The sequence below is a fragment of the Zootoca vivipara genome, chromosome 13 (genome assembly GCF_965207765.1).
Source record: "Zootoca vivipara chromosome 13, rZooViv2.hap1.1, whole genome shotgun sequence".
NCBI classification, from domain to species: domain Eukaryota; kingdom Metazoa; phylum Chordata; class Lepidosauria; order Squamata; family Lacertidae; genus Zootoca; species Zootoca vivipara.
In genome coordinates this window covers 34516344-34542251 of record NC_142596.1, presented here as the reverse complement: position 1 = coordinate 34542251, position 25908 = coordinate 34516344, and the positions used below count along the sequence as shown (strand labels likewise).

Genomic DNA, 25908 nt, shown 5'->3' with positions numbered 1-25908 from the left:
GTGAACTCATAGGTGAAGAACCAAGCTTAGAGAGATCTGGTAAAAAAAAACCCAAGTGTATATCTCTATATGGTAATAGTAAATAGTTATTGCAGGGGAACAGCTGCAGGTCAGTGGGTAGAACACTTGCTTTGCATACAGAAGGACTCAGTTTCAATCCCCAGCATTGGAGAGCAGCTGCCAGTCAGTGTGGAGTCTAGGCTTAGGGTGATACTGAGCTAGATGGATCAATGATCTAGCTCAGTATAAGGCAACGTTCTATTTCCTACTCCCCAACCATGCTCCCTTAGGATGGAGGAATCTTTATGAAATGCATGTGGGGTGGAATAAATGACTGCTATCTCCCTATAGCTGCCTTATGAGCAACTTCTGGTGACCTGCTCCATGAACTTTTAAAATCATACCTGTCCCATATGTACAAGTGACAAACTGCTGTTTCTCATGGAAATCTGAGGATGTCACAGTTCAACTTTAAAGGCATTTTCACTTATGAATGCCAAAGCAAAACTAATGAAACCTGGCACAGAGACTTCAACTCCTGAATTGCCACAAGCAATGAACTCTTCAGCCAAACCTATTGCTCACCTTCTCTGTCTGGCTAAGCAGGAAGTGATGGAAATGAGGGTCGCCATCTTTCACAGGCTGCAATTGCAAAGAGGCAAACTTAGAAACCAAGGCAACCAAACTTCAAGTCTGAAAAGCCTCCACACACATTTTAATGGGTCGTCACTTTCTCAATTCTGAGGAGACTCCTTGATGTCTTCCACAGACTAGCAAGAGTCTTGTTTTTAATCTCTGTACCTAATACAGGATGTGTGTCAAGAAGTTATCATTATGCTTGGTAATAGAGGTGGGAATTAAAAGAGTCCAGAGAGGCAGGCTGGGGAGTTCAGCTCAGAAAGAACTGGCAGGAGAAGGAAAGTAATTTCCAGGACATAATACACACAGTAGCCTCTTCAGTGAAAGCCACCCATAGCAACATTATGGGAGGCTGCTTGAGAATGACTCCTTGGGATATATTTCAGCTTGTGATATATCCCATAAAAGCACTTTCCAGCTTAAAAACAGGACTCATCTGAATGTATTGGTTTCTAAGTTGCAATCCTAAGCACACTATTAAGCAGCAAGCAATTTACTTCTGAGTAAACATGCCTAAAATTCTGCTACAGGTCTGCGCTCTCAAATCTTTTTTATTTTATTTTAAATAAGCCACTTAGGAAGCCTTTTTTTGTCTGAAGAGTGGTTTATTACTGCTTTAAATAAATCAGTTAAGCACTACCCATTCCAACAGCATGTTCATGTTAGAATGGAAATAATCAATTTAAGTGAAATGTTTTTGATAAATATTAAATGGCGGGGGACAGTTTACCAACTCCCAAAACCAAACCTAAAGTGGTATCTCAGAAACTACTTTGACTACATTTTTTTTAATCTTCTGCCTCTTGGCACCAGCCACTTTAAACTCTTCAACCAGTGTTAACTGGTTATCTAATCATCCTTACCCAATAATAATAATAATAATAACAACAACAACAACAACAACAACAATTTATTATTTATACCCCGCCCATCTGGCTGGGTTCCCCCAGCCACTCTGGGCAGCTTCCAACAAATGGTCCACACAACAAAGAGAAATACAAAATTCAATTAGTATTGTGTTAACAGTGCAATAGGTTTTGATGTTCATCATAACTGCCTCTTTCCATATGAGCCAGCCCAGATACAGAGATCACGAGGTGAGACCCTTCTTTGTGTGCTTCCTCCACGAAAGGACCAGAGGGTGGCAACACAAAAATGGGCCTTTCCTGTGGTGGCTCCCAGCTTGTGTAATGCTCTCCGCAGGGAGGCTTGCCTGATGCCTTCATTATCTATCTGTAGACGCCAGGCAAAAATGTTTCTCTATAACCACGTCTTTGGCTGCTTAACATTCTATAGCTGTTTAAATGTGTTTGCACATTGTTTGCTTTTGTTTTATTATATATTTTGGGTTCACATTTTGTGTTTTTATGTTGTGAACCACCATGTGATCTTCGGATGACGGACGATATACAAATCTGACTAATAATAAATAAACAAGCAAACAAATAATTGTGATAAATAAATTTTGTTTGGAAGGAAATTTGTATTAAAAAACCCAGCAAGCCAAATGCAAAGATGCATTTAACTGTTTGTGTAGTTTGGCACTCAGAACTGAGTAATGAAGGCTGGGAGGGGAGGGGAAATTGCAGGGAGAATCATGTGACAAGACTTCTATCAGCCAACAATTCCATGGGTTCTATTGCCTCTCTGCTATTGGACCTAGTACAAGAGTTGCCCATGTGGTGCCCCAGGCATTGCTAGACTATAACACCCTTCACCCCCCCACCAGTGGTTATGCTGGCTGGGGATGATGGGAGTTCAGCAACAGTGGAGGGCACCAAATTGACTAACCCTACCCTACCAACTTGATTCTTTCCTCCTTTCTTTCTAGGACAGACCTGCATGACTTCTGTGTTGCAGGGAGTTACCTGGAAGTGTGAGGGGTCATCCAACTGCCTAACAGGGAGTCTAAGGGGTGGGAGAGGATAGGAAATTTGAGGTTGAGCATGCTCGTGTTTCTGAGGAGGGTAAGAGTGATGTCTTGCTCTGCATTGCTTCACTTTGTGGGTCTCATCCCCGTTTCCCAAGTTATTTTCTCTAACCCCCAAAATATGGAAGCTATTTATGGTTACCACCTGGCGATGAAGAACAGGAGCATTTCTGTTCATGTTCACAAGTTATATTTTTGCATTTTAGCCACTATGTTCCTAACGTAACAGCTTTTTAATATTTCCAAAGTGAGTTTCTCAGAGAACACTTTACAAGTAAGTAAACAGGGAATGAGCCTTACTGAAATTGATGGGCCTTACTTTTGAGTAAGCATATATAAGAACATGCTTATAGCTTGCTTCTCAGGCCTGGCATGCCTCGTGCAATAGTAACCTGAGACCTTTAAATACAAGTAAATGCACTGTTCATGGTATGTGATTTAAACCATTTTAAAGAGCTGCCCTAAGAAATGACTTATATAAAAATATTTTTATTATTTATATAAATTTAATTTTAAAATGTTTTAAGAAGCTACGGCATAGCTATTAGACTAATTAAACTAGGCTATTAGATGAATACTACTATTGTCATCTTAAGACTGAAAGACTGCAGAATGGGTTGTCAGGAATGAGGAATGGTCAGATCCCAAGCTCTTCACCCTGCCCCCCAGACCATTTTGATAGGTACCGGTAAACAGGGCTGCACAACTGTCAATCACCTGACATCACCATGGCACCAGGTGACCCAACTTAAAGCACCAATGCATGGAAAAGTAACGCCTCTTCTACAGTGGGCTGGTTTGTATGCAACCATAAACTATGGTTTGGTACTATGTACATGTGCTGGAATGAGCAAGAGCAAATCATCTTCTCCCATGCAACCAGGAGATCTTCTATAGATTTGAAATCTAACCTGCCATCACAATATAACTGTAGTTTAAAACAAGCTTTGGTTAAATTTAGCAAGCCAGCTTCATAATCCATGGTTAGTAGTTGGTTTGCTCAGAAGCTGACCAAAACATATTTAAACCACAATGCCTGGTTTGCACATAAGCCAGGATTCAATGGAAGCAAATCTAAATGCTGCAGAAATCCTTCTCTTGGCTGATGGTGAGTCCAAGGCTTTATTCAGGTTTGTTTCAGTTCATGCTAAACCATGGTTTAGTGTTATGCTAGAACGAGCCCAGTGGCTCCTCCTCTTGTTTCCCTTCACCCATATGAAACAGACAGTAACCAGGGCAATGCAGAGATGGGTACAGGAATAGAGACAGTAAGAGAGAGGAGATGAAGTAATACAAGAGGTGAGTGTTTGAAACTGGAAAAAGGGCATGATGCAACTCATGCACAGAGAGGACCGAAAACGGAAGAGCAAGGAAGGAAAGGGTCTCTTGCACAAAATATGGGGAACCAAGCCTTCCATTAAGAAACTCTGATGTATGCAAGGTAGAAGATTACTGTGATCCACCTCACTATGCTTCGTACAACAGCAGAAATGCTAGAATTATTTTTCCACTGAGGAAAAGACAAAGAATTAAATCACCTCGCTTACACTCGGTGGCCATTTAAAGCCAGCCACGGTGCCAGTCATCATTCTCTTCACTGTGCTCGATTCAGGGATGGTCAGATCCTGTGAAGCAACGAAGAGATTGATCAAGAACAGAGTTTACTGACAGAATCCCAAAACTCTGTGCGCAGGATATTTGAATAGCAGCTAAATGAATATGTAACAAATATAATGAAGCATATTTTCCTCTTCCAGATCCCTCAATCACTCTTTGGAAAATATTGCTCTGCCAAAGGAATACAACTTCCAAAATCAAGTAGGGGAACGTGCATGCAAAATGACATATGAAAAACTCTCAATGGAAGAAAGGGGTTTGCGCTAGGGGCAAATGCAAGTAAATGCACTGTTCATGGTATGTGATTTAAACCATTTTGAAGAGCTGCCCTAAGAAATGACTTATATAAAAATATTTTTATTATTTATATAAATTTAATTTTAAAATGTTTTAAGAAGCTACGACATAGCTATTAGACTAATTAAACTAGGCTATTAGAGGAATACTACTATTGTATTGTATTGTATTGGCTGGTTAGGAGAGTGTCATCTCCCATGTGCAAAAAAGGAGGGGAATGAATGGTGAGGAAGGGTCCATCTGTATTCTATACACAGAGGACAGAGAAGTGTTGACTCTACAATAATAAATGTTCTCTTTGCCAAGGTCTCAGCTTATGGTATTTGGTGAAAGTTGGGTAAGTAATAATTTATTGGGGCTGGCTTTTAATGGGTAGTGTTAAATGAGACCTGGGATAATTTGAATTCTGGTAATGTACAATATTTTTTTTAAAAAATGGGTTAATTTATTGATTTGATTTAATTTCTGTTTTATCTAGGACCTTGGGGTGGGTGGCATGGACAACAAATCCAATGAAAGCAAATTAACCAAAATTAAGCAAGGACTTTTAGCAGCTCCAAGGTGACTCAAAGCAATCAAGCATCAATGCATCAAGATCCTATGTAAACTTGGAAGCAAGTCCCCACCCCACCCCCAGGTTCACTAAAAACTTACACCCTAGTAGGTGTGCTTAACATCATGAACGCAACATAATCAATGCACATGACAATGATTCAATACATGTTATCCAGTAAATTTCACAAGCCAGGGTGACATTTATTTCCAAGGAGGACAGGAGAGAATAACTCCCTCATCTTATCTTCTTATTTCCCTCTGCCATTATTGTCATGGAGAAATGTACTGAGATCACAATGCATCTTAGCTTGCTCTTTTACTATTACAGTATTAACCTATTATCAAAATTTAAATAAATAAATAAAACATCAATTTGCATCACTTTCCTTGATTCAAACAGAACCCACCCATCACCTCTAACCTAGCTTCTTAACGGGTCCCAATTTCTGGAATGAAGAATTGTGCCAAAAGCACATTACACTCTAATCTATACCTACTGCTGAGGGAGACGGAAAGTGATGATCAAAAGACAAAATCTTTAATGGTTTTGGAGTCCTGGCCAATTTTCACTGCATGTCTTCTAAGCACCACCACTTTTTGCTTTCTATTTTAATAAATGACCTGGCTAAGATTTTTAGGTTTTTCAACGGACCAAAAAGTTATGATTCATATTATCAACCTTGGCTATTCTAAACCACTATTCTTTTTAAGTGGTAGTTCTTACAACTCTACTATCAATCTTCAGCTGGGCCAAGTCCACATATTAGCAACCCTTATTAAGTATTAAATCCCTTTGGTGTAAAAGTTGCAAAATAGCCACCCAGTCACATAATAGGCTCCTTATTGTTTGTTAAGCAAATGCTGGATTTTGATGGTTACAATCCTACACATAGTTACCTAGAACGAAGTGAAGTTGATGGGAATTACTTTTGAGCGAACATGTGTAGGACTGATGGTAAAGATGCCCTTGCTTGTCTTCTCAAGCCTGCGCCATCTGGCTCTATCCACTCTGTAGTAAATTCCTTCAGTTTGTATGTACATAGGTATACTGTATATTACATATATGTGGGGGGCTGGACTGTAGAGGCTGATTTGGCTAGGGCAGTGGAGAGATTACCATGAATGACAGCAGAACCTTCCCATTCCTTCCTTCCAAACCTATGAGCAGGAACAATCATTTTCATCTCCTACCCCTGGAACCACCATGTATTTGTGTACCATGTAAAATGCATGCATATGATACTGGGTCTCTTGAATATAAACAAAGAGCGACCAAGAGTCATCCAACACTGCTCTACAACCTCTAAACACTGTGTGTGGATGTGATGACTGGTGTCACAGAATTGTAGTTGGAAGGGACCCCCTAGTTTCTCCCCAGTGTAGGGGTTGAACCCACGATCCTGAGATTAAGAGTCGCATGTTCTACCCATTGAGCTATCACCTTGAAAGACATCTGTAGGGGCTGTAAGGCGGGTATAAATTATTTTACAACAACCACCTGTAGAGGGAGTTGCCACAGCCTCATCATAATCTAGGGAGCATTTTATCCCATCACCATCTTTGGAATCTGGTAACAACAATAACTCTACTACCCTCCTACATTAAACCTTCCATCTCCACCACATTTTAAGTAAAAGGCCAAACAAACACAAACAAACAAACACACACACACACACACGTCTTGTCCTCCATTTAGTGCACAGATTAAAAGACCTCTCAGTGAAATGTTTTCTAGCCATCTTCTACACCAGCTTCTATACCCTTTTGATTTTAGGCAGAGTGAGATTCCACAACAGTGACAAACTAGGACCATTTCAGTTGCCAAGAGGACTTGGACTGTCACAGCCAGTGCTATCTATACAAAGCCTGGTCCAACAGCCATTCTTACAAAAGCAGGGCTCTCCTCCACTGGAACTGGGCTCCCACACTCTTGAGGATTATATTTTGAAAAATTAATGAATATTCTTCAATGGGCAAGAGAGTATGCAGCAGTGATAGCTGGATGAGCAGCAGCATCAAGAAGTCTGTCGCTTTCAGTAGCCTCTTTTCTTTCCACACTTCTTGATGCTGCTGCTCTCATCAGCCAGAAAATCTGTGCATAACCGCCAACTTTTCTGCAATCAACCATTTAAAAGGGGCACACACCCCTCACCTGGTATTCAGCCAGTGACTTAGTATGCTTCTGAAGTTCAAAGGGCTAAATTTACTACTGACACACTCTCCAAAAGAACAAGTTAGCAAATAAGCACACCCTCAAGCCAACTGTTTTAGAAATGTATAACCTAAAATCAAATCTCAGGGAAAATCCTACTTGCAAGCAGCTTCATCACATCTAAATGCAGGGATCTGGTCAGTCACCAATAAAGTATCAATAATGGTTTTCCCAGACTGCAGGAATCTAAACCTCAAACTAGTAAAGATGAGAGTCAAAACTGTGACCTAATAAAAGATGGTAGCAATAAAGAGGGAAGCACTTTGTACAATTCAACTGAAAATGAGTGGAATGCAATTCTAATAAATCTTAGCTGATTAGTAATCCTGTCTTATGCTTCTTAGTGGCATTCAGATTCAGCCTCGTGGAGCATTAGCATTATAGTAATCCATTCAACTGGTAAGGAGTGAAGTGGGTAACATCAACCGCCAGAGCAGGAGATTCCAACTTTCTTGAAGAGATAGAGGTGGCTACGTTCCGCTAGTGAACATCTGTCAAGTGTCCAAGGATGGGACAGACCACAATGGGGGGGGGGTGAGGAATCGAAGACTGGCAAAGAATTAGGAATGCATAAAGCGGACGTCTTCTGGCTGCGTCATCCACTTCTAGAAGCTTTCTTCGTGCCCATCTATCAAGGCAACTGGCCCTTTTCCAGCCTGAGCGCACAGGAGAAAGGATGAGATGGAAAGGGCTGTCATCTGACCAAACGTACAAATGAGATGGAGGTGTTAACATATACCACTATTGACGGTGAAATTGTGCTCCGTTTCCTTGGTTAGCGTGCAACAAGATGGAAAAATGGTGTTATCTTGTTGGATTTCCCAGAGAGGAGCCACTCCATGAAACTTCTAAAGCTGAGCACTTTGGAAGAGCCAACAAATATAAATGATTATGGCTGAGGAATAAAGGAATTGCCTGGTGGAACCTTGAACAGTTAACACATGCAACTTTTCAAATGGCCACAACAATGAAGTCATCCGGTTGGCTGTTAAGGTTACATTCCATCTGGACAAGCTCACAGAGCATGGGAGGAGATGCAAAACACAAACCTTCTCATCTTTAGGGGGGCGCCCTCGCTTCCGGGGGCTTTGCTCATATGTTCTCTTCAGAGGGGATTTTGAGCCTCGCTCTGAAGAAACGGAAGACACCCTCTTCTTCGGCTTCCCTTCAGACAATTTGGCTTTGTGTTTCTCTTCTCCCACTGACTGCTTGCCCCTCTCTTCACTCGAATTCCGCCGATTCTTCTCTTCGGTGGAGTTATGAGAAGAAGCCTGAGAGATTACAGAACAGAGAAGATGAGGAAAAGAAGGGGCATGAGCTGGCATGGATTTTGTTGTCTCCAAACTCACAAAACCCAAACATGAGTTTTGCCAGATATCCGAAGAATGCCAAGGACCCTGAACTCAGGGTGTTAACAGGTTCAAGCTACTATTTAGAACAGACAAGGAGAGGCAAAGTACATCTGTGTGTTCTAGGCAGACACCTACTTTATAAGGAAAAAAAAGTTCTAACTCCAGAGTGCATAGCAAACACATTCCAACGCTGTAAGGAGATCCAGCCGATCCTTTTGTCACTGTTCACTTTAAGGAAGTCAGAGAGGTAACAGAATTGTGAAACCTAACAGCTTTACAACTTTAAATGTGATCCTAATCACTGTTCCATAGTATAATTCTTGAGACATAGTCTGGCACACCTACCGGGCAATGAAGTAAAAAAGGAAGCATTTCATTCATTATTCCAGGGAACTGTGTCAGGAGGCAAAACTAAATGAAAGGACACTCACCTGGTCCTTGCCTTTGCCTTTTTTGAGGAATTCTTCCACAGCATCCACAGCTTGCTGGAACCTCTTGCCTTTGTTAATTTTGATCATTTCCTCTTTGTGGGCATGATAAGGCTTCAGCTGCTCCACTTTAATCCAAGCACTAATAAATGAGAAATCAAAATGGTATTTCCAGTCATATCACTCCCAGAGGTAACTGGCAGCCCTTCCAAGCAAGATGTGCAGACAAAACCTGAATTCTTTGTCGTCGTCCTCACCTTCACCGTATTCCAAGAACCTTCCTTGGAACATATATACTTTCACAAGTGGCACACTAGCTAGCACTCACAGCAAATCCTCCTCTTAGCTAACTTTATACTGCTCGTTATCTGTAAGCATTCCCTCCCATACCTCCTAAATTAGAGGTGAACCCAGGGTGCTGAAAAAGCAGTTTACTTGTTAACAAACCGCATCTCAAACGTGTTTGTGCCTGATATTTTTCAAGCAGAATAGCTCTTCCTCAGATGCCACTGCTGGTTTTCAATGTGAGAGTGTCTTCTGTGTTCAAGGAAACCACTAGTGAAATCAGAAGTCACTTCTGACTAAGAGCTATTTTGCTTATAATGAATTGGATAAATTAAGCTACTAAGGTTTTGCTTTGGTTTTCCTGATTCAAATTGGTAATACCCCTCACACTGCCAGATTTTCAACTCCCAAACAACTGAGTGGGATGGTGCTATTTTTGGTTTTTTCCTTCAGTTAGTCGCCCAACTAGGATACCTGTGCAAAACTCTGATTCCTTAACAGCACCTAGCTGAATTAGGAAGAACATCTGTCTTTAGCTGAACTCAACTATTACAGAAGGGGAACTTATTCACCTCTTCTGTTTTCTTTTATATGCATTTCTATTGCATTTTTGATACTCCCAAGTGCTAGACTTTGTTCCTAATGACATGTTTTAAATGACAATTCTCCTTCTCAGTAGGTATGTTGCTATATATAATCTATTAATTTTACAACTTCTGTCACGGAAACAAAGAATCAGAATCCATGAATATCATTTTATAAGATAAATCAATATTCTATCTACAGAATTCCAGCGGAGTTGCAAAAACCATTGTTTAAAGGAGTCACCTCAATAAAATGCTTTAACACCAACTCAAGAAAATCACATTCCACATTCCATTTTAGTAGACAAAACAATTTGGGAAGCAATTTTAGAAAAAGGGAATCCAAAAACAATAGTAGAGTAATTCCTTTATTAAATCCAAAAGTCTAAGTAAAAAAAAAGGTTTTTGTTTTATTATTATTTATCTCACCAACACAAAAAGGCCACGGGTATGTTTTTGCATAGCACTTAAGGATATGCAACAATGGTGCCAAGCAAATCTGCCTTGAGCAAGCATTCCACTAACAGAGAGCTAGCCCAATGAAAAGACCTTTTCTCATGTTGCCATCTTCCAGAACGCCTATGGAGGGGGCCCACAAAGAAGGGCCTCAGATGATGATTGCAGGGTCTGGGTCAGTTCATTGGGAAGGGGGGCACTTAAGACTATATAGGTCAAAACCAGCACTTTCAATTGTGCCTGGAAACTAACGCATAACCAGTGCTGTCAGGCCAGAATTGTTATATGCTCAGCCTTTCTCACCCCAGTGAGCAACCTGTGCAATCTATCCTCCATTCAATCTTCAACTATTACCACAAACTGGGCTCTCCATTATACCAAGTAACTATTACATCTGTCTTCTTCACAATTCCTCCTTTAATTCACTTCTATGACTTGAATTGGTCCTAGTAGAATTATGCTACTATTAATTTCAGACTTTAGTGTTTTGAAGCAGGTTATCCTGACTTAACATATCCACGCACACAAATATTTAACCTTGCAGAAAAAACATTTATTATTATTATTATTATTATTATTAGTATTAGTATTATTATTAATATACAGTGCAATGCTAGCCAGACCTACTCAGAAATAAGTCCTAATAAATTAAATTGAGCTTACTTCTAGGCAAGCAGTTCGGCACAAAGCAGCCTTAGTGAGGAAGATATTATGAACTAAGCCATCACCATATATATGACCATTCTGGAACTATTCCTTCTACAAACAGCAGCCATAAGCCACCAGAACCAGAACTACTAGGTTTCCTTTTATTTTTATTTAGAAACCAAAAATGCCCGTTCACTTATTAAAGTTGGTTATAGTCATGTTCAGCATTGGGTATTCCCAGTGCTTATACTGGGAGCTTATACCAGGAAGCAGCCCGGGAACGTGTGGCAGCGCTGCGCTGCCTGCCCATCGCTCCCAAGCCTCCCCCAGCCTCCTAAGGAAGTGAATAGAAAGTTGAATTGTGAGACAACAGTTTGCAATCAAATTACACACATAAGCAGAGTTTCAGCAGCAGTATAAGAATTTACCTGCCTCACCCTGACATCGTGTATGACATCACATGCAGGGCAGGTGGCTGTGGCGTGGCTAAAATGGTCTCTCAAGCCAAAAGGATAGGCCTGGTAGACATAACTGGGCCCACAAACCAGAGCTATTACTTGGTTAAAAAGAATGTTTCATTGTTTCTGCCAGGAGAGGGAGGTTGTTTCAACCAAATACAGCACAAAAGAGACACTTGGGAAGTCTTCCATTGTGAAGTCTTGTGAAATGCACATAGCACACATAGGCACACCAGCACAATATGCCAGAAGCTCTCTCCTAGATGCACAAATTATCTGCATCTGGCAAGACCTACAGTTTTAAGTCGTACAGTCATACCTCGACATCCGAACGCTTCAACTTCCGAAGTCGACAACCCCGGAAGTTTTTAAATCACGCTTCGTGCATGCGCACAAGCAGCGCTTCGACATCCAAAAACCTCGACTTATGAAGACGGCCGTGGAACGGATCGTCTTCGTAAGTCAAGGTACCACTGTATTCCCAAATGGCTGTGTCATATGCTGTTCCTAATCATACACAGAGAACTCTTGTGGCGTAGTAGCTAAGAGGCTAAACTACATCAGGGCGTCCCTGGTTCAAACCCTACCTCTACCATGAATTCAGCCTAATGATCTGTCTCCCCCCACTATTTGCACTTTGGGGATAATGCTGATCTACCTTACAGGGTGCCTGTTAAAGATTACAATAAGATAATGCATGTAAAGTATTACAATAAGATAATGCATGTAAAGGGACCCAGGTGGCGCTGTGGTTAAACCACTGAGCCTAGGGCTTGCTGATCAGAAGGTCAGCGGTTCGAATCCCTGTGACGGGGTGAGCTCCCGTTGCTTGGTCCCAGCTCCTGCCAACCTAGCAGTTCGAAAGCACGTCAAAATGCAAGTAGATAAATAGGAACCGCTACAGCGGGAAGGTAAACGGCGTTTCCATGTGCTGCTCTGGTTTACCAGAAGCGGCTTTGTCATGCTGGCCACATGACCTGGAAGCTATACGCCGGCTCCCTCGGCCAATAATGCAAGATGAGTGCGCAACCCCAGAGTCGGTCACGACTGGACCTAATGGTCAGGGGTCCCTTTACCTTTACCTTACAGGGTGCCTGTTAAAGATTACAATAAGATAATGCATGTAAAGTACTTTGAGTGGTGAAAAACATCATATTGTTTTTGTTTAGGGAAGTTTTTAATGTTTGATAGTGTTTTTAATTTTCTGTTGGGAGCCGCCCAGAGTGGCTGGGGAGGCCTCACCAGATGGGCAGGGTATAAATAATAAATTATTTATTATTTATTTGTTGTTGCTGTTGCAAATATTATACAAATGAGCTGTAAATGAATTTGTCAGAAGGTACATTGGTGTTTTTCCTTGACTACTTCAGGTTTAGGTTGTTTTTCCTCAAAGGTATGGGTGGAGAGCACTTGCCTGAATGCTGCTTCATTACTGAAGGTACTGCTTTGTTTCCAGACTGGAGGAGATAACCAGGATTAACAGAGCATTATCACACTTTGTCAGATGGTAACTAAATTCCCACTTAAAGTGAATGACTGTGACTCAAAAGGCTCACCCAAGGATTAGACACAGGTCACAAAGGGCCCACTTCACTGAATGATTTTTTTTAATCTCACTTTTAAAAATCCCAGTTATGTGATAAGAATAAATTCTGCATCATAGAAATTATTATTATTTATTTAATAATTTTATATACTGTCCTTCAGCCAAAGATGACAGGACAGTTTGAAGTAGAAATTTACTTTGCATCAACTCTCCTGTTTCTATAAATGCAATAAGGACTAGAAACTTACTTCGCTTGCTTCAGGAAACCATTTCTTTGCAATACAATGTTCTATGCTCCCCTCAAATTGCAGCACATAGAGCTCTGCTTATATCTTGCCTTTCCCGTATACAGTGGTACCTCGGGTTATGTACCTGATTTGTTCCAGGGTGTGGTTCGTAACCCGAAAAGTACATAATCCGAACAAGTGTGAAAGCACACTTCTGCGTATGCGCAAACTGCGCAGAATGCTTCTGCGCATGCACAGACTGCGGTACAGCGGAAAATACTTCCGGGTTTGCAGAGTACGCAACCCGAAGCAAACGTAACCCAATGTATGACTGTACATAAAATGTAGCCTGTACTTGAATGTTAATATCCACTGCTCAGCAGACAGAAATCATTCAACAGGACATGATTAATACATTCCTCAGGGCTTGCTCTTTAGCCAACCTCCTCCACTGAATTATATTATAAACTACATGCCATACTGCTATTGGTTTGATGCATCAACGTTTTCATTTGCAATCTGTTCATTAATCTATGCTGGAACTAAAAAGCATTCCAGACTATTCGACCCACTTTTCAAAAGTTTCCACTGCAAATAAAAGTATATTGCAGTTTCTCCCTTCTCCTTTTTTGTTCCCATCTTATGAGGTTGTCTTATTTCTTACTTGCTCTCCACCATAAGCTCCCATAGCAGGTTACAAAAATATAAAAATTCAAGGTCAAAACCAGTTTAAAGAATTTACAAAAAAATGGAACTACCTAAGGGTGAGGAATAGTATTTCTACTGAGATATATTGGTCCATATATCTCAGTAGAAATACTTTGTGTAAGCTCAAGCTGCAACAAAATGTAGCAACATGGAGTACTATTTGCTCACTCCCCATTACATTTCTCCTTCCACATGGTTATCAGGTTTTTATTTTTCCTCTTTCAACATTTTGTTTCACTGAATTTTTTTGGGATGTTTGGGGGGTTTCCCAAACCCCTTTGCTGTTGTTTTCCACTGAAGATTACTGAGCACCCGCAAACCTCTATTGTATCTTGAATCTGCTAATACCTCTCTCTTGTACGTGGTTGATGCAGTTTGGGCTCCAGCTCCTCAAGCACGGGAAGACTTGAAGCAGAAACAGAGGGATGGATGATTATGATACAATATAGAAGGTTCTCCTGGGATTGATTGTTCACGCAGTTCCCAATGGGATGTGCAGATCAAAGTGTTTGCAAAATCCACCATGAGGCAAATGCCTGACCCCTTCCCTTGGTTCTCTGTACATGCCACAGAGGTCCCTCTTTACTTCCTGCTCCACTTGTTTATGGAACCCAGAAGTCTGAATTTTGCAAATGAAGAAGACGGTCAAAAATGCCTGCCTTTGATGGGGGCGGGGAGAGAATGAACTAGATTGCTTTTCAGGGGTTTTTTTTACACCAACCAGTTTCTTCCTATTTCACGGGACCTCACTGATATCAACTGCAACAATATTCAAAATGTAAGTCTGACTTTCAAATTAACAACCCACACGTTAAACCTGCAGCCCTCCAGGTATCACTTGACTAGAATGCCCATCATCCCTGACTATTGGCCATGCTAGCTGGGCTGATGGGAGCTGAAGTCCAACATCTGGAGGGCCACAGGTTCCCCAGCCTTGATATAAATATAAATCTCAATGCCAACTACATGCTGTCAAATTCTTCCTAATGCAGGAAAAGCGGATGTGTGTTAAACTGTCTTTAAAAAGCTATGAACATTTCTGATGCCTAGGTAAGCTGGTACATCAGCTTCTTCAGCCTTGACCAGCACATAGGCTCTAGAGCAGGCACCCCCAAATTCAGCCCTTTAGATGTTTTGGGACTACAATTCCCATCAGCCCTGACCACTGGTCCTGTTAGCTAGGGATGATGGGAGTTGTAGTCCCAAAACATCTGGAGGGCAGAGTTTGGGGGTGCCTGCTCTAGAGCAGGTATCCCCAAACTGCGGTCCTCCAGATGTTTTGGCCTACAGCTCCCATGATCCCTAGCTAACAGGACCAGTGATCGGGGAAGATGGGAACTGGAGTCCAAAACATCTGGAGGGCTGAAGTTTGGGGGTGCCTGCTCTAGAGGTTTCTGCTGCTAGTTCATAAATTAAGGCTATTTTTCTGGTCATGAAATTGCACTGTGCCAGGCTTCTCTACAAAGGCTCTAAAGTTTAAAAATAGATCCCCCGGCAGAAAAGAAGTGGGTACATACTGATCTTCAGTCCCAAAAAACTTCACGAAGAAGCACTTCTTCCCACGAGGCTTCTTCAGGTCCTTAGGCGGGTTAACAATCTGAGAGAGAAACACAGGAAGCCACAATTAGAGGTAATAAAAATGGAACTTTTCAAACACCCCCCCCGCTCCAAAATCTCTGCATGTTTGGTAAAGACTGTTGTGAAACAAGATGGGGGGGGGGCGGGATACCTTGTCAATAAAGGTATATTCATGCCAGAATATGTTTCTGAGTGCAGTGCCACTCTTAGAACTTTGGGCTAAGCTGTCTTGAAACATTGCTCTATTACAAAAATGCATGTATCAAGTTTTTACAGGTATTTGTAAAAATATCTCATTCTGAGATTTTTCTGCAAATCAATATGTCAAACTACTTGTGTAACAGGTTTTAAGACTCTGGGTCACTAGGGCGTACCCTAACAACTTGCACCATAGCTGCCAAGTTATCCCTTTTTTTAAGGGAAATTCCCTTATGCTGAATAGGCTTCCTCGTGAGAAAAGGGAAAACTCATGTCAATCAATGAGCAAATGAGGCTATCTGTGTATTATGCTGTTCACAGCATGATGCCTTGCAATCATGCCAGTTACGCTGATATTGACTAAGTTTCAATGGTAATTCTGCAACAGGCTTTGCATAGTTAAGTACACCACACTCAACACAGCATCAGGACAGACTGTAATTATCCCTAGAGTAACAAACTGATTGCAAGGTAAATGCTACAAAAGCACCAGCTTTTCAGGAGATAAATCCAGACATTTGTCACACTCGTCAATCATTTATCCAAGTGAATGGAAGCAATCAAACACTGTACTATTCGGTGATATATCAAATAATGAAATAAAGTAATTGCAGTAACTGTGCCTTTGATTCTAGCACACAGATACTGAATTGATATTGAAACTCCCACACTGAGTTCCTCCTACTAATATTTTGGTAAGATGTTCCATTCTTTTATCACAGCAGAACTGTGAGAGGCCAGAGAAAGAAAAACAGACTGGCCGCAGCATTTCTGTAAGAGAAGCAAACCCAAGCAATGAATTATGGTACATGGGCATGCTTTTCCTGCAGATCTGGAGTAACAGCACAAGAGAACAAGACTGAGTAGCTTTGTAAGGTACAAATGACATGGGCACACCATGCCATTGAGGCAACTCCTTTTCACCGGCCTGGCTGAACCAATTAATCTTTACAGGGCCCCCAAGAGCCTGCCCCTGGCAATTGCAGGCCAGGCCAACTATGTGTGATTCCACCAGCCTGGCATCTCTTAGCATATAATCGTGGATATTATTTAGGCCTAAATCTGGAGCTTTTTGCAAAACAAAAATACATTTACAAATAAATCTTTAGCCTTCAAATTTTTCCTTTGGCTGTTATTCATTGTCATTTGAGTGAAAGTCCCACTGAACTCAAATGGGACTTATTTTATTCATAAGATCTGATTTTATTTGAGGGTGGTGGCAGGGCTTATTTATGAAGAAAGGGAAAGCAGTTTTTTCAGAAAGACAGAAAAGGGGTTAAGTAGCTACATCCAGGGATACAATTGATTTCAAAACCCACCTAAACTGGCCTACATTCCCTTTGGTTTAATGCAGGCATAAGCAACCTTGGCTCTCCAGATGTTTTGGAACTACAACTCCCATGATCCCTGACCACTGGTCCTGTTAGCTAGGGATCATGGGAGTTGTAGTTCCAAAACATCTGGAGAGCCAAGGTTGCCTATGCCTGGTTTAATGTAACATGCTGTGGGTCAACTATTGCAGGAAATATAGATCTACAAATTGCATTTGACATTAATAAAAATACGTTTCCCCAATAAGAACACCAAAAAGTAAGTGAAGTGCACACTAGAACTCACCTTTCCTGGCCAAGGAGGATATCGGCCCAGCTTCCCCCTATAGAAAAACCAGAAGTCAGCCAATGGCTATGAAAAACAGCAGCAACTCTTCAACATTCTTCACCTATACAGTACTACTAGAAAAGAAAACTGAGAGCAATTTAGGGGGGGGGGAGTATGAATCCAGGACAATATTCTTCCATGGATGCTAAAGAAGGTCCACTTCCCTTGAACGGAGGCAAAATCTTGCTAGTATCTTGTTGAGTGCATATTCTCATGCATAACAAGTTGACTTACAAACCTATCCAGACACATTTGCTGGACTGCCTGCAAAATTAGTCTTTTTTTTTAATCATCAAATTTCCCAGCTTCTTCACCTGAAGGGAATTCTTTTTGGTCACAAGCATTTAGGTCAGTGGCTGTTTACAATCCTTGTGACAAGCCTCCCAAGGGCAGTTGTCAGTAGGACAAATAAAGCAACCAGAAAAATAAAGCAACCAGAAACACGCGTGGTTTTCCTAAATTTCAACTACCCCCCCTTTCATTTCTCCTGCATAAATTGGTTGCATGCATGTTTAGCTTGCAATGAGTACAGAATGCTTCAGGACCATACCAGGTTGAATCTCATAACTGTATTATCCATCGAATCCCAGATCAAAGCCAGAAATTCCTTAAATGCACTACTTTTCAAGTTAAAATAGTATCTCTTGGGTCCCACAATATCTGAAGAGCCCAGATCCAAGGACTGTTCACATTTGACGGTTTCCTCATAAAGAGAGCTGCCATATATGGAATAACACTGACACCTATCTACATGATTATTTAAGGAAAATGAGCTCCCTGGAGCACATGGTCTCATCTAGACATGTATTCATGAGAAAAGACAGACATGTGAGTTTCACGTTTACAGCTTACAAAATTCTCCACATACACCATGTTGTACTCCTTAGAGATACAGGTGTTTATGTTATGCCCGATCAATTTTCTTTCATCACTAAAACCATTAAATCACTTCACCACAGAAAATGAAGGGGATAAGCAGGTTACATATGCTCACAGTATCACTAGACCCTTAGCTTAGGTAGGGTGAATGGTTTTATACATCTTCCATTGTCACAGAACAGAAATGGCTTAAAGTTAAGATTCTTCAAACAATCAAATATGAGCTAACATATAAGAAGCCAATATTGTGCCTTCGGATGTTATTGGACAATGGACACTAATTCCCAACATTTCTGACCTTTGGCTGTGGTGGTTGGGGCTGATGGAATTGGGAGTTCAAAGACATCTTAAGTCCAATACACTGGTGACCCCTGCCTGGAGGTCAACTGCTCTGGTCAGACCTCACCTGGAGTACTGTGTCCAGTTATGGACACCACAGTTCAAGGAGGATACTGACAAGCTGGAACGTGTCCAGAGGAGGGCAACCAAAATGGTCAAAGGCCTGGAAACGAAGCCTTATGAGGAACAGCTTAGGGAGCTGGGTATGTTTAGCCTGGAGAAGAGAAGGTTAAGGGGTGATATGATAGCCATGTTCAAATATATACTGTAAAAGGATGTCATATAGAGGAGGGAGAAAGGTTGCTTTCTGCTGCTCCAGAGAAGCGGACACGGAGCAATGGATTCAAACTACAAGAAAGAAGATTCCACCTAAACATTAGGAAGAACTTCCTGACAGTAAGAGCTGTTCGGCAGTGGAATTTGCTACCAAGGAGTGTGGTGGAGTCTCCTTCTTTGGAGGTCTTTAAGCAGAGGCTTGACAGCCATCTGTCAGGAATGCTTTGATGGTGTTTCCTGCTTGGCAGGGGGTTGGACTGGATGGTCCTTGTGGTCTCTTCCAACTCTATGATTCTTTGATTCTATGTACTTAGAAAACAGGTTTTTAAAGGCTAGTGTTCAACTAAATTTTACTCAGAGTAGACTCATTGAAACTAATGGGCCCAACTTAATGGCATTCATTAATTTAAAAGGATTTACTCTGACTAAAACTTTGTTGACTACCACCCCAAACCTCTGCATTTTATTTTAGGCAATATACCTGTCTGATTTCCCCCCCCCCCCCCGGGGGAAAGGATTATCTGCAACATTTCCTGACTTTTTTTACTAGGACGCATTTAAGAGAATAGCCCTAAAATCTAAGTTTGTTTCAGGCTGGTGAAAGAATGTGCATTTCCATTAGCTTCATGTATTTAATGCTGCTAAATATGGAAACCCAATGATTTTCTCATGAAAGAATGTGCTGCAGTCACTTTTAAGTAACTTATTCTGAATTGTTCATGCAACTACTTTACATGGAAGGGAAATGGAGTGCACACAGCACTAAGGTAACGCAAATGCTGGAACTTGTCAGAAATAAAGGGGCGCAGGATATGTTTTGCCCTAGCTATTATATGCCAATAGTTCACTGTCTGATTGTTATACCATTTCTAATAATAGTCCAAGTGGAGAAAATGTTGGTGTATAATGTACAATTGAAAGACCAAGTCTCAGAGGTCCAGGTGCTATTTTTTTTACTTGAGTACAATCTGAAAAACAGGTTATATACACTTTGCAATGTCTATCCAGCTTCTTTTCCATGATGCTTCCACAAATCATGTCAGTATGCTCTGGATCTCTTTCAGTGGTTCCAAACCTTCCAGGGCCCAAATTGGGCAAAGAATATGAAGGGTTTTGCCTCAGACTCTTACCCAAACCAAATTTTGGGAAGAATTTTTAACCCAAGAAATGGAGGGTTGTCTAGAAAAACAATAATGCAGAGATTAAGTAATCCCCTGAGGTAACCACAAAACACTGCAATAATGGTCCTTGATTTGTAGCCTACTAGATAATATAAATGCTGTTTATAATGAATGTTATTCACAATATCGAGGCTATTGTTTATATTTATGTTGCCTTTTCTTGCTGTCTACAAAATCCATGTAAAACAACTTATCATAAAGCTGGTTTTAAATTTATATAGTTTAACACACAAGACTAAGGCCTGTTTATCTGAGTTTAGATTAAACCGGCACAGGCAATCCATTCTGCTAAACTCAATCAAAATAGTCTCTTACCATGACTCCACAGGCTTGTTTACAAAGAAAGAAAGAAAAAGCAATAGTGTTACTTGGACTTAGACTGCAAGAGATAATAGACCGCACCGATCATTATATGCTAAAAGATATAGGCTTGGGACTAGAATGTGCCTTGTGTTTGCAGAAGAGGATGAGTGCCTATGGAGGCTCCCCCCAAAGGGAGGGGAAAGCAGAAATATATTAGCTGATTCCTCTTCCCCCTCCTGCAGTTCCTCTGATACAGTTGCCAACGTTCCTTTTGGAGCAGCTTTTCAGGGGAAGAAGTAAATGGCAGAAATCGTTTTCCCCCTTCCTACAGCAGGAACATCCAGTGCCTTGACTTGAATCACAGGAACTCTGGATCCTACCCGTACTGTATAAAATACTAAATAATAAAATTAATCATTTAGGTTTCTTGCAATATGAAATACCTGGGGATCCACTGCCAACCCAAAGCTCAAGCTCTCTCACACAATCATATTTCTAAGCAACAATTTGCAGAGCTTTGGTGACAGTTTGCACACTTGGCTATCATAAGACAAGTTACAAATACCATGATATGTCAAGGTGAAAATAGCTAGTCCACACAGGAGAAAGACTAATAGGAATGGTTGGGCGAGGATTTCCAGTAATTCGGTGGCGGAATCAAATTAAGCAGCAAGTCCTAAACAATGGGGAAATGCCCTAATTCTTAGCCTAGACCAGTGTTTCTCAAACTTGGGTCCTAACTGTTGTTGGGACTAGAAGTCCCATCATCCCTGACCACTAGTCCTGCTAGCCAGGGAGTTGTAGTCCAACAATAGCTGGCGACCCAAGTTTGAGAAACACTGGCCTAGATGATCATGCGCCTCATATTTTTCAAATTCTACCAGCAGCTATTAGTCAAGCTGTGCACTTCTAGCTGCTTGGAACTGGAAATTAACAACTGAGATAGGCTAAATGCACTGGATTAGCCAAACATCATGCTTTATTACTATTTGAGAAGCAGTGATGTGGGTTTTCCAGATAATTTTTAGTTAGCAAAATATTGATGCCTTAAACCTAGCATAATTGATTTTGAAGATTTGACTTTAACTAAATATAAACACACTTGCAGCCCCAAATTTGGATGAATTTTAGGTTTGGCTTTGATTTTAACTGCACAGGCAATCTGATGAATTCATGCTTGGTATTTGTATTTTACCTGTTTACAAAACAAAATATACTCTCTTCCATTTTCTAAGAATAATCACATGAAAAACATTTAATTACAACTTTAAAACTGCAATGCAGAAAACATGTTTGTCTAATGTTACACTGGCATCAACTAATTTTACAAAGCAATGAATTTTTAGAAATGAAAATATTTCAGCCCTACATCACTGATGAGAAGTGAATCTGACAGATACTTACACCTCCCAGAGACAATTCAATATTATAAAATATGTAGATGGAAGTCTTGTAATCCAAATCTTGCTATGGTTTCATTCATTATTAAAAACTGGTCCAACCCTGACGACACCCATGAATACATGATTAAATAGGTAACAAAAAAACATGCAACAAAATAGCCAACTGGCAGTCAGCAACATTCAAGCTTCATTTAAAAAAAACCTCAGGAAAAAAGGCAGATTCGGGGTTAGATATGAAAGGTGTATATAGGTACTGTACATTAAAATATGGAGTCTTTTTTTATAGGGAGGTCTCATACAGGAACCTACACGTTTTAGTTGGTGGTCTTAGCCAGCTGTTACTTGCAGATGACCAATGACCTTTTTTTCCCATGACACCCAACAAAAAAAGCAGCTCTGGAGAGAAAATGTGTCAGTTTCTCATGCTTTTCAGTACCTTCAAACTGTAACACTGGAGTTCTGATGCTTCCAAGCCTATGAAAATACCAACACAAAGTGAACAGCTGGTCCCTTCCCTCAAATCCTCTGTACAAGTGCCGGAAGATTTGAGGGAAGGGCAGGTCCGTATTTCCTGTTTGGCACAAAACAAGCCCCCCTGCCACCATAATGCAGGGGAAGAGGACTAAGCAATTGATTTCCCTTTTATACAAAACTTATTGAGAAGCAATTCTGCTCCAACAAAATATAAAAAGCTGGTGGGAATTAAATTGGGATATAAACATTGAAGAGGATAAATAGAATTTTTTATGGGCCAAAGGACCATATAAATATGTCAGCAAATCCTAGGGAATATTCACTAAAAACTGCATGGGTGTTATTTAACACTGAGGTGCCTATCTTATACACAGCCCAATAGCTCTCTCTTCTGTTGCAGAGAATGCCAAATTATATTATAGGTACATACCAACATATGTGGTGGGAATGTCCACAAAAAGTACAATTTTGGAAGAAAGTTTTTAAAAGGTTATCTCAGATTACAGCTCAGACAATTCCAGTAACACCAGCATTAGCCTTACTCAATTTATATATTCCAGATACGGACAAATTAGGAAGTAAGGAATTAAGAACACATTTATTCCCAGAGATTTTTAGGGAGGAAGGTGCTTCCGTTGGTGCTGGAGGAGACAGGCAGCGGCTGGAGGGCGACTCCTCTGGCAGGGAAGAGGCAGAGGCTGGATGCAGGCGCCTCCCAGCTCAGCTGGCTGCTTCGTGCAGAGGCTCTGGGCACGGTACTGCTTCGGAGAGGCATGGCGGAGGCGGGCATGGAAGGCGCCGTGTCCAGCCTCTGCCTCTTCCCTGGGGCCCTCCAGAACTTGGCACCCCACTCCACTAGCCTCTATGGGTAAGACGCCCCTGCAAGCAAGCACCAGTTTTTGAAAGTTTGTCATGGGTCACATGTAGGGAACATACCTTTTCCCCTACTTTAGTGATATTAACAGCCATTACAAAAGTCCCCATGTTAACAGCCATTACATAAGCCCCCTATCTACAGGGCTAGGAAACAACATTACTGCCAATAAGAAAGCATAGCAATTAAGGAAGGGCCGAAAGCTGCCGTACAAGACACAAACCTGGAAGCAAAAGACCAAGAATCAACACTGACATACAGAACAAGCATGTCCCCCCCCCAAAAAACCCCCAACACATTAGCTGACAATGCAAAACTTGAGAGCCCCATCTCTAACCCTTCTTCCTCAAGGGGTGGAGAGAGAGAAGTATGAGATTTAAGTTGAGAAAGAAGGGGCAACAATGTTAGGCTGGCATTCACTCACTCACTCTGCTGCCATCCCTCTTTATAGCATAGCTCTCACTATTTGGTGATCATCTAAGATACTATATTAATACATGACTAAATAATCATCAAAGTCTATCCACAAAGCTACATGTGAATTCCAACTTGAACTCATATTTAATGACTTCACAAGTTGATTACAACAGCCAACACAGACTGGAAATGCATCGTCTGAATAAATCACATTCTAGCTACTCTATTAGCAAGTCAGATGAGAAATATGAGATGGTTATTGCCAGGACTGTATAATTAGTTTTCTATGGAATATAAACATACAAACTTGCAAGTTGAGTTTATAGCTATTTGTTTCAAAGTTAAAACAAATCTGTTTAAGACCACCATTTAGAAGAATTAGCAGAAACACTAAATGACAAAATGCTTAATAGAAGTCATTATAAGAGCAATAAACAATAGGAATATGATTTCTTTTCATGGCATAGGTACCTGCCAATAAGCCACAATGTAAAGATGAATAAATGTCCAAGTTTTCCAGATTCTCAATAGCTGCTCCCAAAATTTTACCATTCACCATGTTTTCTTGGGAGCAAAATCTGTGTACTGCAGTTCTAGTGGTATATGACCCATCTTGAGGACACAAAAATAAATTGTTCAGTGGCTCTTGAAATGTCATATTGCTCAGACACCACTGCTCAATGAAGACAGGGCTTTAACTACCAAAAGCAGACTCGCTACTTGCTTGGCATTCAATGGCCTTGAGCTGCTACCCTGGAAAAAACCCCAGGCTTCACAGGCCCAGATAACAATTTCATAGGATTAAGTCTTGCTTCCAGTTCTGTATTTGTGCACCAACTCCAGCATAGTCACATATAATTACTGGCTTCTTCTCCTACGAAAGGTGGCCATTACACTGGCAATTCCAGATGATTACCCCATTTGGTATCTCAATCCCAACACAGCCAAGCAATGACACCAACCCCACATTTAAACACCGGCCTAGAAGCCATAAAGGGACTAATGCATAAAACTGAGTGCATAAAATTCTATGCTAGTGAATGAATGGGCTGGCAGAAAAACCATCAGATGAGGAAAGTGCCCACCCCCAGCACAGAAACACAACAGTTTGCTGCAAGAGTGTGACCCTCCACCTCTTTTTCACCAGTCCCCAGAAGGCTAGTAAACATTTTTTGCAGACTAGCAATGTTATTTCCAGAGTATCCTCACTGCATTATGTGGGATTTTCAACAATCACTTTGTGCTTGTTAATTAAGAATATAATTTGAAGTTCTGGTTTTTGAAAAAAATATTTTTGGGCATATAATGAAGGGACAGCCAAGATGTATCAAATAATTTTATGGAGCAGCTCCCTTGTGACTCTTAGTGCATAATATGATTGTGAGAAGTCACAAAGGAGCAGGGAGAAATGGTTTTGTATTACTCATTGAACAAATTCCAATGTAGCTCAACTTATTTTCCCACTTCTAAACTATGCTTTAACAATAGCCACACATTCTGTTGTTATAACATTCTAGAAAGGATCCAAATTTAGAAAGCATTTTTTGCAGAGTAACTACTACACTTCATTATGATTTAAACCTGGTTAGCTGTTGTACTGGGGGCAGGTTCCTCAGTTTTTCAAGTAACTAAATTGGACTAACTAGTGTAAAAAAGGAAAGTATCCTTTTGGTAGAGAAGCCATTACACTTTTCATGCTTTCCATTCATAAAGTGGCTGCATTGGTGATCTATCCCACAAGAGGAAATGAGAACAAAAGCTTGTGAGGACACTACCCAGTGCACACTTACATGGAAGTATGCTCCCCTAAACTTAGTGGAACTTACTTCAGAGTAAGCATTAATAGGATTACAATATAAAACCTGAGTTTAAATCCCAGCTCAGCTATGGACTAACTCGGTGGCTTTGGCCAAGTCACTACCTCTCCACTTCAGATCCTGCAAAGAAGAACAGCAGCAGCCTGAATCACAGGGTTGCTGTAAAAGTAAAATAAAACAGTAAGACATTTGTGCATTAAGTGTGTTATTTAAAATAACTATCATTATTAATAACTTTGTGTATGACAACTCTGCTTTAAGTACTCATTGCAATTTATAATGATTTCAACAAGTCAGATAGCAGTGCAACAGTAAACAACAGCTTCCAGAACAACTCTCACTGAATGTAATCGGTCCAATTAAAAGATCACTCATCGAGCCACCTAGAGCTCCATTTATTTAGCAGTAACCTTGATTTGAATTTTCAAAGTACTTTTAATTAACTCATTATCCTACAATTCTTACAATCTTTGCTCCATTCCGGAATGTGTCAGTGCCATTATCTCCACAATGCTGTCTAAAAACTAAAAGTAAAGGGGGGAAAGTAGCTTGCTTAAGACTTCAATAA

The 25908-nt window shown here is 40.7% G+C and overlaps 1 protein-coding gene across 33 annotated transcripts in view; it reads right to left on the bottom strand.

The window, feature by feature from the left end:
• The window catches only part of GLYR1 (glyoxylate reductase 1 homolog), a 41158-nt gene that overhangs the window by 14011 nt on the left and 1239 nt on the right, over window positions 1–25908 (bottom strand). For 6 of the 33 annotated variants that reach the window (XM_088657001.1, XM_088656981.1, XM_088656982.1 and 3 more), the window contains exons 2-8: window positions 17336–17372; window positions 15460–15539; window positions 14291–14347; window positions 9034–9172; window positions 8300–8521; window positions 4108–4194; window positions 586–642 (exon numbers count right to left, since the gene is read on the bottom strand). In XM_088657001.1, the coding sequence (XP_088513127.1) occupies window positions 586–642; window positions 4108–4194; window positions 8300–8521; window positions 9034–9120 (453 nt within the window). In that variant the 5' untranslated portion in view covers window positions 9121–9172; window positions 14291–14347; window positions 15460–15539; window positions 17336–17372. The remainder of the gene's footprint in view (window positions 1–585; window positions 643–4107; window positions 4195–8299; window positions 8522–9033; window positions 9173–14290; window positions 14348–15459; window positions 15540–17335; window positions 17373–25908) is intronic. The other 27 variants (XM_060282890.2, XM_035130856.3, XM_035130859.3 and 24 more) reach the window with 15 other exon arrangements.